Genomic DNA, 14,696 nt, shown 5'->3' on the forward strand with positions numbered 1-14,696 from the left:
GATGACTATACAGGTTCCCAAGAAACAGAATCCATCATTAGCGCTGTTATTATTTTTGTTTAGTCGCATCTCCATAGCAGCCCACATTTACAATGTGCTTTGCAATTGTTTCTTAGTAATAGTTCTCACAAGATCTGTAGGAGGCAAGAGGGGGTGATCGGGCTTAATATTTCTGTGTTGCCTGAAGGGAAGCACGTGCATGTATGTGTGCTCAGTCATGTCCAACTCTCAGCGACCCCATGGACTATAGCCTGCCAGGCTGTTCTGTCCACGAAACTTCCCAGGCAAGAATACTGAAGTGGATTGCAATTTCCTTCTCCAGGGGATCTTTCTGACCAGGGATCAAGCCCACGTCTTCTTTACCATTGAGCCACCAGGGGAGCCCAAAGGGAAGCACAGATGTAGAGAATTGGCTGCCATCACTGTCCACAAGAGGATCCATTCTGAGATCCCCAAGCTGGACCCAGCCTTGGTCCTACATTTACATTGCCTGCATCCAGGATTGACTTCCCTGGTGACTCAGATAGTAAAGAATCCACCTGCAACTTGGAAGACCTGGGTTCAATCCCTGGGCTGGAAAGTTCCCCTGGAGGAGGGCGTGGCAACCCACTCCAGTATTTTTGCCTGGAGAATCCTCAGAGACAGAGGAGCCTGGTGGGCTACATTCCATGGGGTCACAAAGAGTCAGACACAACCGAGCGACTAAGCACAGGACAGCATCCAGGATACCATTTATTTCTGTGGCTCTTGTTCGTAACTATTATAACACCAGGTCTATGACCAGGAGGAACTGAACTGGGCTACAGAATCAGAACCAGAGACTTTGCACCTAGGACAGACCTTAATGATCACAAAATCAGCCTCATCATTTACAAGTAACAAAACCAAACAGCATACCTTACTCACACTTTACTTCTGGTTCTAAGCTTTTTTGCTTTTCAATAACATGTTGCACTTTGGTGCCTTGCCTTTCTCTCTTTACCTTTTTTTTTAATTCCTCCATCCATTTCTTTTATTTAAAATTATGTGGCTTAAACTCCAACCAGGAAAACAGAAACATTTATCTGCTGAGTCTGGTGTTCTGCCACCTGAACTGGGCCATCTTCGGGATACTTAAAAAGTCTTTGATGATAACAGCCAGGCAACACTGAATCAGTTTCACGTATAAGAGTTCCTCCTTCCTTTCTCCCAATCTTTATTTTTTTTTTTGGCCATGTGATATGGCATGCATGATCTTAGTTCCCCAACCAGGGATCAAAGCCATGCCCCCTGCTGTGGAAGTGTGGAGTCTTAACCACTGGACCACCACGGAAGTTCACCCAATCTCCCTTGAATCCAGCTACTCCCTGAGTCTCCAGCTATCCTAATATACCTTGGGTTTAACCTAGAGAAGACTAGACTTCTCCTTGGGCTCTGGTAGAAGGTAACTTTGCTGTAACATGAGCCAGGGCATAGAGTTTTCTCATAAAGCTCTGTCACTTCTGTCTGAAACAGACTGACAGTATTCAGAGGAGTAAAAGGATTGACTTCAGTGGTTGACTGTCGATTTTCCGTCTTCTACCCTGCCCTAACTGGGAGCTTGTCTTCCCACACTCAGAGTGATTTATGGCTACTCAAGCAAACGTCCCTCTTCAGAAAAGATGGATAGGCTTCCCTCAAGACCCACTCCTTAGCTGCCAGGGGCTGTCAAATCATACTCAGCCCCGGGGTGCAATAAACGAATTAAGCCGAAACACAAGCTTCTAAGCACCCCTCCAACTCTAACCATCTACAATTCTGCTTTGAGGACTTTTCCCTCCCTCTCCCACCAAATACTTTTAGAAATTTAAATTTCTTGCTCTTTCCCCCTTTTCTAAGACCACACGTTTAAAACTGTTAACAGCAAAAGCAATAAATAAATGAATCAAGTCAGAAACTCCTGGAATCTCTAGGAATTTTTCCTGGAAACACTATATTCAAGTATATAATTTGTCATTATTTGGACCGGTATAGGTTGAATGAACTGACATACAAAACAGAATTCTTGTAAATTCCCAGTGACGCAATCGCAATCGTGGCCACGCCCACTCCGGAGCAGACAAAAGGCGAAGTAGCCTGACTCAGTTCAAGCCTCCACGCGAAGACGAGGGAGCCAGTCATCTCATTGTTGCTAGCTCGGTTCAGCAAAGGTATCGTCCTTATCACATGTTTGGCTCTTATAGTATTTTTTGCTTTTCCTCCTTGGCTGTGATCTCTCAAATTGCCCTCTCTGAAGTTGAAGCCTCTTCCTTCCTTTGCCGTCCCACTCTGGTTTGGCGGGTGAATTAGAATCATAGTCAGATTTCAGAAAATGATTCTCTCTCTGCTGGTGGGAAATTGAGCAACAGAGGAACTGGTTTCCTATGAGAGCATGAGATTACAGCCAAGCCTTCCTTTGGGGGTACTCTCTGCTATCAAAAACTATTCAGAGAAAACTGGGAATTTCTAACTCTTTCTCTCTCTTGCAACTGTATAAATTAAATATTTCATGCTTGTTGAGGTTTTTCAGTTTTGATTTTTTACTTATTCAAATTTTCATCAAATGCCTACCAAATGCAATGCATTGGGTTGGATGCCTAAGAGATACGGAGATTCTAACAGAAGTTTACAGTCTAGCAGAGGAGGCAAATACATATGCAGATCATTCAAAGGGAGTGAAAAGAAGAATGCTGGGTGTGAGCTCAGTCATTCATTAAGTGTCTTAGAAGGGAGGTGGTTCCCCTTGCAGGTGTCTTATTCACACAAAGGCCAGACTGACAGCTACTGGTGTTTTCTGTTGCAGAAGTGAAGATGGCCAAAGTCCCTGACCTCTTTGAAGACCTGAAGAACTGTTACAGGTAGAAAAGAGATTCTGTCTCTTGTGACTTAATGAGGGAAGCAAGGCACATTAGAATCCAGCTAGGAGGGATTTGCCAGGGAGTCCAGTGGGTAAGACTGTGTGCTCCCAATGCAGGGGACCCAGGGTTCCATCCCTGGTCAGGGAACTAGATCCCACATGCTGCAATTAAGACCTGGCTGAGCCAAGTAAATAAAATAAATATTTTTTAAAAAGAAAGAATTCAGCTAGGATTACACTAACTATCAATGGGGCAAGACCAGCAGAGGCTGTAGAGATGTGTTCTATCTCTGAAGTCAGGGCAGATTCAGAGAAGACTCAGGGAAATTAAGCATCTAGTAGGTAAACCAAGGTGAAATTGTTGACAGGGAGATGACCATTTTAGAAAGATTACTTTTAAGGTCTCCTGACTCCTAGCAATTCTCAACATCTACTTAGACCCAGCTTCAGTCAAATTCACATGCCCTGCTACAGTAATAGATTGTCAGAAAGAGAAACCTTTCTTAGGAAAACTTCTTGATCTCAATCTGGAATGGGAAATGGCTTCACAGCAATTTGAGCATGTGAAACCTACGCAGTCAGTCTCATTCAGACGCGAAAGAAAGATAATAAATAAAAAGTTTAACTTGTAGAACACCTTAAACAGATGCAGTGTTCCACATTACCTACACACTAACACAGAGTAGACAGTGGAAATATTGCCTGCATGTTTTGCAAAGTATAAATGATTAAATCTGTTTTAGTGAATACATGAAAGCAAAGTGTAACAAATAACCTATTTGATTCAAATTTAGATGAAGTGCTTCAAAAGGATTTCTCTCTTAAGTTTAAATTTTTTCCCTGAAATTCAATTACCACTCTTCAATCCGTTAGCCAAGCCTCATTTATTTGTTTATTTTGGTGAAGGGGGAGCTAATTTTAAAAATTTTTTAATTGAAGTATAGCTAGCTTACAAAGTTGTGTTAGTTTCAGGTGTACAGCAAAGTGATTCAGTTATATATGTATATATGTATTTCAGATTATATTCCATTATAGGTTACAGTACCTGTGCTATATAGTAAATTGGCCAAGCCTCATTTTTATCGATAGAATACAAGTAAAGTTCAAGGCCTGGCCTGATGATTACTAATTTCAGATTATCAGGTACAAATTACTGTATGGATGTGAATGCATAGAAGTCCTTAATTTTCAAAGATGACAATAATGGCTATGCATGTGTGTTACCCAAGGCTAGTTTGGTTATTAAAATATGTTGCCCAGTGAATGTAGTGATACAACAAACAGAATTAAATTCTCATCATCTTGTTTAACAGTGAAAATGAAGACTACACTTCTGAAATTGACCACCTCTCTCTCAATCAGGTAAGCAAATGACTGTAATTCTTAGAAGATTGCTATCCGTACACAGTATTTTCTCTACTAGAACAGCAACAGCTTGAATCTTAGATGCATTTGTTTTGCCTTCACTAGAAGTCCAGAGAGATTCATTTCTTCATGATAAGTGAGGCCAGCTCCTTCTCTAGACTAACAGGTGATGGCACCCTTCATCTCAGTGGATTTTCCCAGAACAGAGCAGAACGAACCTGAAACTCCAAGAATGAAATCTCCTGGGTCAGCCTTCCATCAGAAAGTTGCTTATGCCCTCCCGGGCCAGCCCCCTTGGGCTACTTCCCCAGGGGTCTTAAATGATATGTTGTGGATATCCTCTCTAACATCAGCTCCAGAGATTAGAGATCGCTTTCTAGATCTAATAGTCCATGAAGCTGAGGTGGAGGAAGCAGGCCAACTGAAAGTAAAAAATCTGCAGTCATTCAGATTCTGTGTTATTTCGCTAAGAGACCACAAAACAGTATAGGTCCTGCTTTGTGTGTCTTTGATAGTGACTCTAAAAGCTGTATCTGTATCTAAAGGAGTATTCCTAAAATATTTGAGCCTTGTCAAGTAGACGTTTAGCCTTCTGGGAAGAACTAACAGGAAGGCTAAGTTACTCACTAGCATCACTTGAAGACCTGTCTCATCACAACATCTTTTTTTTTTTTTTACCGAAGTGTAGTTGATTTACAATACTGTGTTAGCTGCAGGAGTAGAGTACAGTGATACATTTTTTTCTGATGATTTTCTGATATAGGTTATTACAAGATACTGAATATAATTTCCTGTGTTATGTAGTATATCTTTGTTGCTTATCTATTTTATGCATAGTAGTTTGAATTTACTAATCTCATACCCCTAATTCATCCCTCCTCACCTTCCCTCTCCCCTTTAGTAACCATTAAGTTTGTTTTCTATGTCTGTGAGTTTATTGCTAATCTGTATATGGGTTCATTGTATTTTCAAGTTATTTTTTAAATAATTTTATTTATTTATGTTTGACTGTTCTGGGTCACTGCTGCGCGGGCTTTTTTCTAGTTGCAGCAAGCAGTGGCAACTCTTTGTTGCAGTGCTCGGGCTTCTCCATGGGGTGGCTTCTCCTGATGCAGAGCATGGGCCCTAGGGCGCATGGGCTTCAGTAGCCGCGGCGTGTGAGCTCAGTAGTTGTGGTTCCCGAGCACTAGAGCACAGGCTCAACAGTTGTGACATAGGGGCTTAATTGCTCCACAGAGCTTCCTGTGGAAGTGAGCCTTGTTAGGGGGATTCTTTACCACTGAGCCACCAGGGAAGCCATGTATTATTTTTTAGATTCTACATGTAAGTGATATCATACAGTATTTGTCTTTCTCTGACTTACTTCACTAAGTATAACAAGGTCTCATTTTTGAGTCTGAAGAGGGATAACAAAAAACCTTGCCAAGATCACATCCTTTGAGGGAAATCCTAAAAGGAGAGGTGGGAGGAAAAGGGGAAAGGGGAGGGATACAGAGGAAAGGGGGAAGGAGAGTGGGGGGAGAGAAAGTCCAATGAAACGTGGGTTGCCAAGGCCAAAATGGCCACTCTTCTCTCTGAGACTGTTGAATAAAACTCCTACTGTAAAGGAGTCTTGTTCACTGGCCTCTTAGTTTCTATTTTCCTTCATCGCAGAAGTCCTTCTATGATGCAAGCTATGAGCCACTTCGTGAGGACCAGATGAATAAGTTTATGTCCCTGGATACCTCGGAAACCTCTAAGACACCCAAGCTTAGCTTCAAGGAGAATGTGGTGATGGTGGCAGCCAGTGGGAAGATTCTGAAGAAGAGACGGTTGAGTTTAAATCAGTTCATCACCGATGATGACCTGGAAGCCATTGCCAATAACACAGAAGAAGGTAAGGGGTCAAACACAATAATATCCTTGTTTTCTGTTTTCAAGAAAATGCAGACAGCAGAGTACAGGGGAAAATAAAACCTAAAATCAGAGTAACAAGAGGGCAACCACCCATTTGATAATTATAAGAAATAAAATTAATTTTTATCCTTCTGCAAAGGGCAGAGAGCAGTAGGTACTTGAGCTTAGCATATGTGCTCACAGGCTTACTTGGTGGCCATATGATTAAGTCATGTGACTTCTAGCCTGTTGGCAGAAAGTAATTATATACCGTTAGTGAGTGACCACTTACAAGTTATGCTGTCCCACATACTAGTTATGTCTTGGGCAAGTTACTTAACCTTTCTGTTCTTCGGTCTCCTCTACTGTAAATGGAGTTAATCCAAGCCCCTACTTGTTGTGAAGATTAAATGAGTCAACACTTGCTAGCTTCTGAACGAAAATAATGCCTGGCACATAGAAAATACCTAATAAATGTTCGCTATTATTGTTATTATTACTTTTGCTAATACTACAAACACTACTAACTTATTAATGATTGCATTATCTCTAACCTTCAGACAACCCTGCATTCTCATTTTATATGTGAGGAAACTAAGCTCAGTGAGATAGTGACCTGCCCAAAATCTCACAGTGTGTAAGGGTAGAGCATCAAATCATATCACTTCTACCTGACTATAGATGTCATGAGTTTTCTCCCATGCCTCTTCTGTACAAGCCTCTTCGTGAATTATAAATCTAATATTTTTAAAGTAACAGTTGATCACACGTGTTCACCTAGAAAATACAAGGAAAAAAAATAAAATTACTTACACTACCCCACAGAGTTTACCACTGCTAGCACTACATTACTTTCCTTACAGTCTTTTCTGTAATAAATCTTGATTTCTGTCATCATATATTTCCTCAGTGATAAAAGATTCCTGGAAGTAAAATTATTCAGAGCCATGAAGATTTGTAAAGCTTTGAAACATACCACCGTTCAGAAAGGTGGTAGATAGAAAAAAAAAAAAAAACTTTTTTAAAGCAAAAAGATGGCAGACATTTATACTGGCACCTCAGTGACATATAAAATTTTTAGTGGATTCTTTTCTCAGGGTGCATTCATTTGAAAATGTAGTTGAAGAATACAAGGAGTCTTCCCAGTTACTTCCAAACCTTCAAACAACCAAAAAAGTTGTACATGTGATCTCTTAAAAAAAAAACCCACCATTGCCGGAAGAATCAAAGTTTTTAGAGATAAGTAACCACAGGGGAGCCTGGTGGGCTTCCATCTCTGGGGTCGCACAGAGTCGGAAACTACTGAAGCAACTTAGCAGCAGCAGCAGCAGCAACCACAGGGGTAATCCTGAAATAATTCCGCTGATAGGGTGATTTCACTTCTATGTCAATTTCCTCACCTCCCTTGGGATATTCTTCAGGTGCCTTCAATAACTACTTTGTATGCTTGTATTAGAGAAGATACATCATCTGTGTTTGTACTTGGACACTAATCTAAGCTTGTGATAATGGTTTTAGAAATCATCAAGCCCAGATCAGTACATTACAGCTTCCAGAGTAATGTGAAATACAACTTTATGAGAGTCATCCACCAGGAATGCATCCTGAACGACGCCCTCAATCAAAGTATAATTCGAGATATGTCAGGTCCATACCTGACGGCTACTACATTAAATAATCTGGAGGAGGCAGGTAAATGGACAATTCTGTCATCTCCCCATCTTTAAAAAAAAAAAATGATTTTATTTATTTATTTATTTTTGGCTGTGCTGGGTCTTCATTGCTGCAAGAGCTTTTCTCTAGTTGTGGGGAGCAGGGCCTACTCTCTAGCTGCAGTGCTCTGGCTTCTCATTGTGGTAGCTTCTCTTGTTGGAGAGCATGGGGTTATGGGGGACTCAGCCTTCAGCAGTCGTAGCACAAGGGCTCAGTAGTTGTGGTTCCTGGGCTCTCAAGCAGTGGCTAAATAGTTGTCCACCACATGTGAGATCTTCCCGGACCAGGGATCAAACCCTTGTCTCTCACATTCACAGGCGGATTCTTTTACCATTGAGCCACCAGGGAAGCCCTCTTCTCACCTTTTTATTTCTGCATTTCTTTTAAGCTTTCTGCTTTTAAAGAATAAACCTTTCTAGATTCCTGGCTTTGCACATGAAGCACTTCACCCCTGGTTTAAAAAAAAAAACAAAACTTCTGGGTTAGGCCAGAAACTTCAGCCAAATCTGAAAGCTTTAACAAGTGTCCTAGCTCTGAAAGCACTAAGTGCAGTAAAAAGCTTTCTGAGGTATTATCTCCCTTGGTTCTCTGAGACACTCTTATCCTCAGATTTTAAAGGTAAGGAAACTGAGTCTCAGAAATATATAATGACTTACCCAAATTTACTCAGAAGCCAATGAGGAGCCTGCTGATCAAACTTCCTAATAACACCAAACTAGAAAGAATCCTTATCTTTGATAACATAATTGTGATGCAAAGCACCCAATAATTTTAAAGGAAAAAAAAAAAAAACAGGAAGATTTGCATGTGTTCTGAAGAATGAAATTTAGGATCCAAGAAATTTTGTTACACCGAGCCAGCTTCCATGTTGCACATATTTTTAGCTTAAGGACATGTCATCAGTAAACAAAATGATTTCCAGAGATCAAAAGAGGTTACTCTGTGCTAACAAGCAGGGCTGTTTCTGATTGGGTATATTTCAGCTAACATGCTTTCTACTCTATGACATTCACAAATTATCTTGTGTTCTACAAAATAAATTGTTTTCCTACTTGATATTATTTCACATAATTTGCCCATATATAGACAGAGTATATGTTATTTGCCATTTTTAATGGCACTAGGATATTCAGTCATGTTGCTATGCAGGTGTCCAGGGTTTCCTCTAAATAATTCAGTTGCACATGTCTTTGTATAAATTATTTCTTTTCCTATGAGGATATTTCTTTGGAGCATATTCCAAATGCTGGATTTCTAGGCATAAATAATTTTACAGCTCTTATTAAGCATTGCTCTCTAAGGAAAGCTGAACTGCTTTTCACTATTCTTAGCAACATATGAATGGATCAGCTTCCCTAAATCTCCCCATTTTACTCATGACTTCACAAATTCCAGGGTCTTATCCCATTAACATAATTATAAGAGATTCAATAATACTCCACCCACAAACATTCGTTCAACATAGAAAATTCTAAAGTCATTAGGTATTTACTTGCCTAGTGAATATGGCAGACATTGTGAGGGATACAAAGATGTATCAATGTAAATTCCATTTCTGAGCTTCAGGTACTTACATCATAGTTGGGGACATAACTACACACACACACACACAGCATCTTCATGAACACTTGATTTTATACAAATACAATGGATTTACTTTCTTTTTTGGCTTTTCTCTTTGCCAGTGAAATTTGACATGGTTGCTTATGTATCAGAAGAGGATTCTCAGCTTCCTGTGACTCTGAGAATCTCAAAAACTCAACTGTTTGTGAGTGCTCAAAATGAAGACGAACCCGTCTTGCTAAAGGTCAGTTGTTCCCAGTCTCCAATTTACCTTCATTTACAGCCCATGCATTTGTAGATGATCCCAAGAGGCAGACACCCATAGCAGGATGACCCAGTTCTTTCCTTCCTACCACAGTTTCACCTGCCTACCTACCTTCCCATCCTACTTCTGATCCACTATCCCCAGAGGCAGTTCTAGGCAGGATCTGTGAGACAGCAAGACGGAGCAAGATGGCAGTGGCAAAGTACATAAAAGGGAAATTGCCTTCTTCTTGCTCTTTTCCCTGCCTGATCCTTATTCACCTCCCGTTCCTGGGCATCTATTTATTCCATCCCTCTTTGAGCTCTACTGACACTTACCTGACCTACGTGATAGTAGGCGTTAGGACAATGGAGTCTGCCTCTAAGAAATTCAGTAAGCCACTGAGATTAGGGAGGATGAATCACCTGTCGAAGGGTACAAAGCAAAAAGCTGTGAGCCAAGCCCCGAACCCTGGCCTTCTGACTCCACCTCCTCCCTCTCTTCATTGGTGCCAGTTTTCTGTGTCATCAGCCTCATCTCCACTACCACCTTCCCGTCCGAACATAAAGACATAAACACATGCCCACTACAGCCAAATGTTTCTCCACTGACTAGTAGATGACTCTTATTCACTAAATGTATAATTCACCACCCAGTCCCTCCCTAACTAGGATTTATGTGGGTGCATGTGTTTCTTTCCTGGATCAAGTGAGATGAAAGTGATGTCTACAGAGTAGGGCAGTAGCTTCAATCATGAATTCATTCAACAAACGTTGTTTATTGAGAGCCTTCCGGTTTTCAAGCAGAGTGTCAAACAGCTCAGTAGACAGTAGTGAGCCAAAGTCTTATAGAACTCAATCTTCCAAGGGACACAGACAGTAGATGAGCCAAATGACCAGCAAAAAAAAGGGCAAGATGCTGTAAAGCCAATGAACAGTGTGCTGAGAGAGAAAATAGGACCCTACTGTTTAGACAGAGCTCCCTGTGAGATGAGAGCTGTCAATAGAAAGGAGTATACCATCAAAGGGGTGATGGGGCGAGCATTCCAAATAGAGAGGTCTGAGTGCGCCTAGCCCTAGACCTTCAAGAGGTTACAGGCGAGTTTTAAAGATCAGAAGGAACACCCAAGGATCTGGAAGCTAGGGTACTCTGCAAAAGAGGAAAGATAAGTAGAGGAAAGGAATTCAAACTGAGAAGTGTCCTGTTTTTGTATATTTTTTCTAACTTGGAGAATAGAATAGAAAGGAGGCAATAGAGTCCAATTAGGATGCTATAATAACAGTTGGGGTGAGTGAGGAGAATTGTGAGACAAGTGAAAAGAAGGAGACAGAATCTGGTTATATTTGGGAAATTGAACCAACAGAAGGAAGAGGGGAGATTCCATTTACTGAGATAGGGGGGAAAAACAGGAGAAAAATAGGTTTGGAAAACAAAATCCTTGTTGACATTGAAAACCCCAGGGAAACCTCAAAAGGATGTTTAGTTCTTTTAGATTAAAAGAACAGAGAAGCATCTCAAGTTAGAATTTGAATTTTCTTTTTCCATGAAAGCACTTTTAGACTTTTCTCATACTCACAAGAGGAGTATGATCTAAAGAGATTACAACTGTCAAAAAATTGTCTTGAAAGGATTGCCTTTCAAAGGATTGCATATCAAAGGACTGCTGATATGCCTGGGAAGTTGTGTGTGTTGAGGTGGGTTTTTTTTTTTTTACTTTCAATTGTTGACTTAAATACAGAGATAAACATGTCTGAATTCTAAATTATTTTCCCAAAGTATGCTTTGGACATTTAGAGGTCAAAAGGTTTTCAGGGCTTAGAGTCATTAGTGCTCAGATTTGAGCACTAATTTGATAATGCTTTATGCCCGTGTTAGAGGCGATGTTTCACCCTACCTGCCAGGATACAACGAGACACTAGTGTACTTGGCAATCTGCATGATGAAATTGGATTTCTCTCCACTTAACTAAGGAAATTAATTATTATGAATAGATGGGGCCATACATCTAATAGGCATGTAATGAACGCTTTTGGAATGAACAAATGAAGAACTTGTATCATCATGTTACGTAGTCATAGTCCTAAAGTGCTGTGTTTCTCACGAAGGCCAAATGCCAAAGGATTGAGGTCACTTCTTTTTTTAGCATCTTCTTGTTCTCTAACAGATCTTTGTTCTCTGTATCCTAGGAGATGCCTGAGACACCCAAAATCATCAAAGATGAGACCAACCTCCTCTTCTTCTGGGAAAAGCATGGCTCTATGGACTACTTCAAATCAGTTGCCCATCCAAAGTTGTTTATTGCCACAAAGCAAGAAAAATTGGTGCACATGGCAAGTGGGCCGCCCTCGATCACTGACTTTCAGATATTGGAAAAATAGCCTTGACTGTGCACTCTACTTACTTGTAAAGTGGTGACCATCCGTATGTACTATGTACATGAAGGAGTCGAGCCCTTCAGTGTTAGTCACTCGCTGAGCATGTGCTGAGCTTTTGTAATTCTAAATGAATGTTTACTCTCTTTGTAAGAGAGAACACAAAGTCCAACACTAACATATAATGTTGCTTGTTATTTAAAGAACACCCTATACTTTGCAAACTACCAATCAATTTAATTATTATTCTGCACAATAATCTTGGGAGGACTGAGGCTACTATCTGTGGCTACAAAAGGTTCTTTCCATATTATAGATGAGTAAACTAAGGCATAAGAATACTAATACCCATGACAGCAGTTGGAATAAGCCGTGGACACACAATTTCATTCCAACTGCTCAGCTTCTACTTTTAAGCCACTGATGGACCCTTTATCAAATACTATAAGTTTCTGGGGTCTCAGTTTGCTGCTGCTGCTGCTGCTGCTAAGTCACTTCAGTCATGTCCAACTCTGTGCGACCCCATAGACGGCAGCCCACCAGGCTCCGCAGTCCCTGGGATTCTCCAGGCAAGAACACTGGAGTGGGTTGCCATTGCCTTCTCCAATGCATGAAGTGAAAAGTGAAAGTGAAGTCGCTCAGTCGTGTCCAACTCTTAGCGACCCCATGGACTGCAGCCTACCAGGCTCCTCTGTCCGTGGGATTTTCCAGGCAAGAGTACTGGAGTGGGGTGCCATTGCCTTCTCCGGGGTCTCAGTTTGACCATCTTCAAAATCAAGGTAATGATGACAATAGCCCTCCTACCTCAACAGTATTTTATGACAATGAGTTCATTTAAGTAAAATTTTTCTTGAAGCTGAGCCTCAAGAAGAATGCAAAGCATGAAATGTTATTTTAAGTTATTATTTATATGCATATATATTTATAAGCATTATTTCTAAGATATTATTATTATTTATAACATATTATTATATTTATGGCAATTCCTTGCAATCTCTGAGTATGACCAGGTATCTTCAATAATAGTAGACAGTGTTTTCTAGGCTGAGTAAGTCCGAGGTACTAACGCACTTTGGTTCAAAGTGCCTTTTCCATTGTCATGAACTTCTGTATTCCAGTACCTGGGAGCCCTGTGATTACGATAATAAATTTATATTAATTGCCTTGTTTGTTTGAGATGGTAATTGGCCAAAATCTTTCACTCCTCTGCCTTTAAACTTGATTTGGCATTTTTGTGTTACTCAGTTTCATCTGTTATCAAATCCTACTAGCTAAAATGGGATGAACTTAACTTTAGCAACCATGAAACAAGCGTTATCTAAACTTTCGTTTCTGGAACATAAGCAATGTTCCTTCTAGGTTCTAAAAGTTATGATCCAATCGTAGTGTTACATTACCATCAACAATGAGAACTGACACATTATTGTCAATCATAATTGAATAAAGCTTAAAAAAAATAAATCTGGCACATTTTAACCATTAGTTTACTTCATGGTATAATTAGGAACAGATGATAAGAATTCATAAAAATAACTATAATTACTATTACTTTACAAAACTAAACCCAGATTTTATGCTTTTTCTCTCCTCTTTTTTAGCTTGTCAGTATACATAAATGGCATTAGGAATGATAATATTCCCTGGTTCATTTAAAACTTGTATTAAACACAGCATGTGTGTTCATGTGTTTATACAAATTCACACATTCAGAACCACATTAAAGACTAATGAATCCTTTTGGAAAGCATGAATACAAAGTATGTTGAGTTGGAAAAAGTTGAAATCAAGAGATCTTGGAATTAGATGTGGGAATTAATGGGGAAGGAGTAGTTCAAGATGATTCGCAGTTTCCCGCTATTGCAGAGTGGGTGAGCTCAGTTCAGTTCAGTTCAGTTCAGTCGCTCAGTCATGTCCGACTCTTTGCGACCCCATGACTGCAGCACACCAGGCTTCCCCGTCCATCACTAACTCCCGGAGTTTACTTAAACTCATGTCCATTGAGTTGGTGATGCCATCCAACCATCTCATCCTCTATCATCCCCTTCTCCTCCTGCCTTCAATCTTTCTCAGCATCAGGGTCTTTTCAAATGAGTCACCTCTTCGCATCAGGTGGCCAAAGTGTTAGAGTTTCAGCTTCAACATCAGTCCTTCCAGTGAATATTCAGGACTGATTTCCTTTAGGGTGGACTAGTTGGATCTCCTTGCAGTCCAAGGGACTCTCAAGAGTCTTCTCCAACACCACAGTTCAAAAGCATCAATTCTTCAGCACTCAGCTTTCTTCACAGTCCAACTCTCACATCCATATATGACAACTGGAAAAACCAAAGCTTTGACTAGACGGAACTTTGTTGGCAAAGTAATGTCTCTGCTTTTGAATATGCTATCTAGGTTGGTCATAACTTTTCTTCCAAGGAGCAAGTGTCTTTTAATTTCATGGCTGCAGTCACCATCTGCAGTGATTTTGGAGCTCCAAAAAATAAAGTCTCTCACTGTTTCCATTGTTTCCCCATCTATTTGCCATGCAGTGATGGGACCAGATGCAATGATCTTGGTCTTCTGAGTGTTGAGCTTTAAGTCAACTTTTTCATTCTCCTCTTTCATCAAGAGGCTCTTTAGTTCTTCACTTTCTGCCATAAGGGTGGTGTCATCTGCATATCTGAGATTATTGATATTTCTCCCAGCAATCTTGATTCCAGCTTGTGCTTCATCC

General features: G+C 40.4%; 1 protein-coding gene across 1 annotated transcript; it reads left to right on the forward strand.

Moving 5' to 3' along the window:
- Positions 1-2,083: 2,083 nt before the first annotated feature.
- Positions 2,084-13,154, forward strand: IL1A (interleukin 1, alpha). The gene is made up of 7 exons (XM_010834113.1): positions 2,084-2,168; positions 2,801-2,855; positions 4,168-4,216; positions 5,873-6,095; positions 7,613-7,786; positions 9,493-9,614; positions 11,801-13,154. The coding sequence occupies exons 2-7, from the start codon at positions 2,809-2,811 to the stop codon at positions 11,990-11,992; spliced, it is 807 nt and encodes a 268-aa protein (XP_010832415.1). The 5' UTR covers positions 2,084-2,168; positions 2,801-2,808; the 3' UTR covers positions 11,993-13,154.
- The last annotated feature ends 1,542 nt before the right edge of the window (positions 13,155-14,696 follow it).

The sequence above is a fragment of the Bison bison genome, unplaced genomic scaffold, assembly GCF_000754665.1.
Source record: "Bison bison bison isolate TAMUID 2011002044 unplaced genomic scaffold, Bison_UMD1.0 scf7180017864020, whole genome shotgun sequence".
Classification (NCBI taxonomy): domain Eukaryota; kingdom Metazoa; phylum Chordata; class Mammalia; order Artiodactyla; family Bovidae; genus Bison; species Bison bison.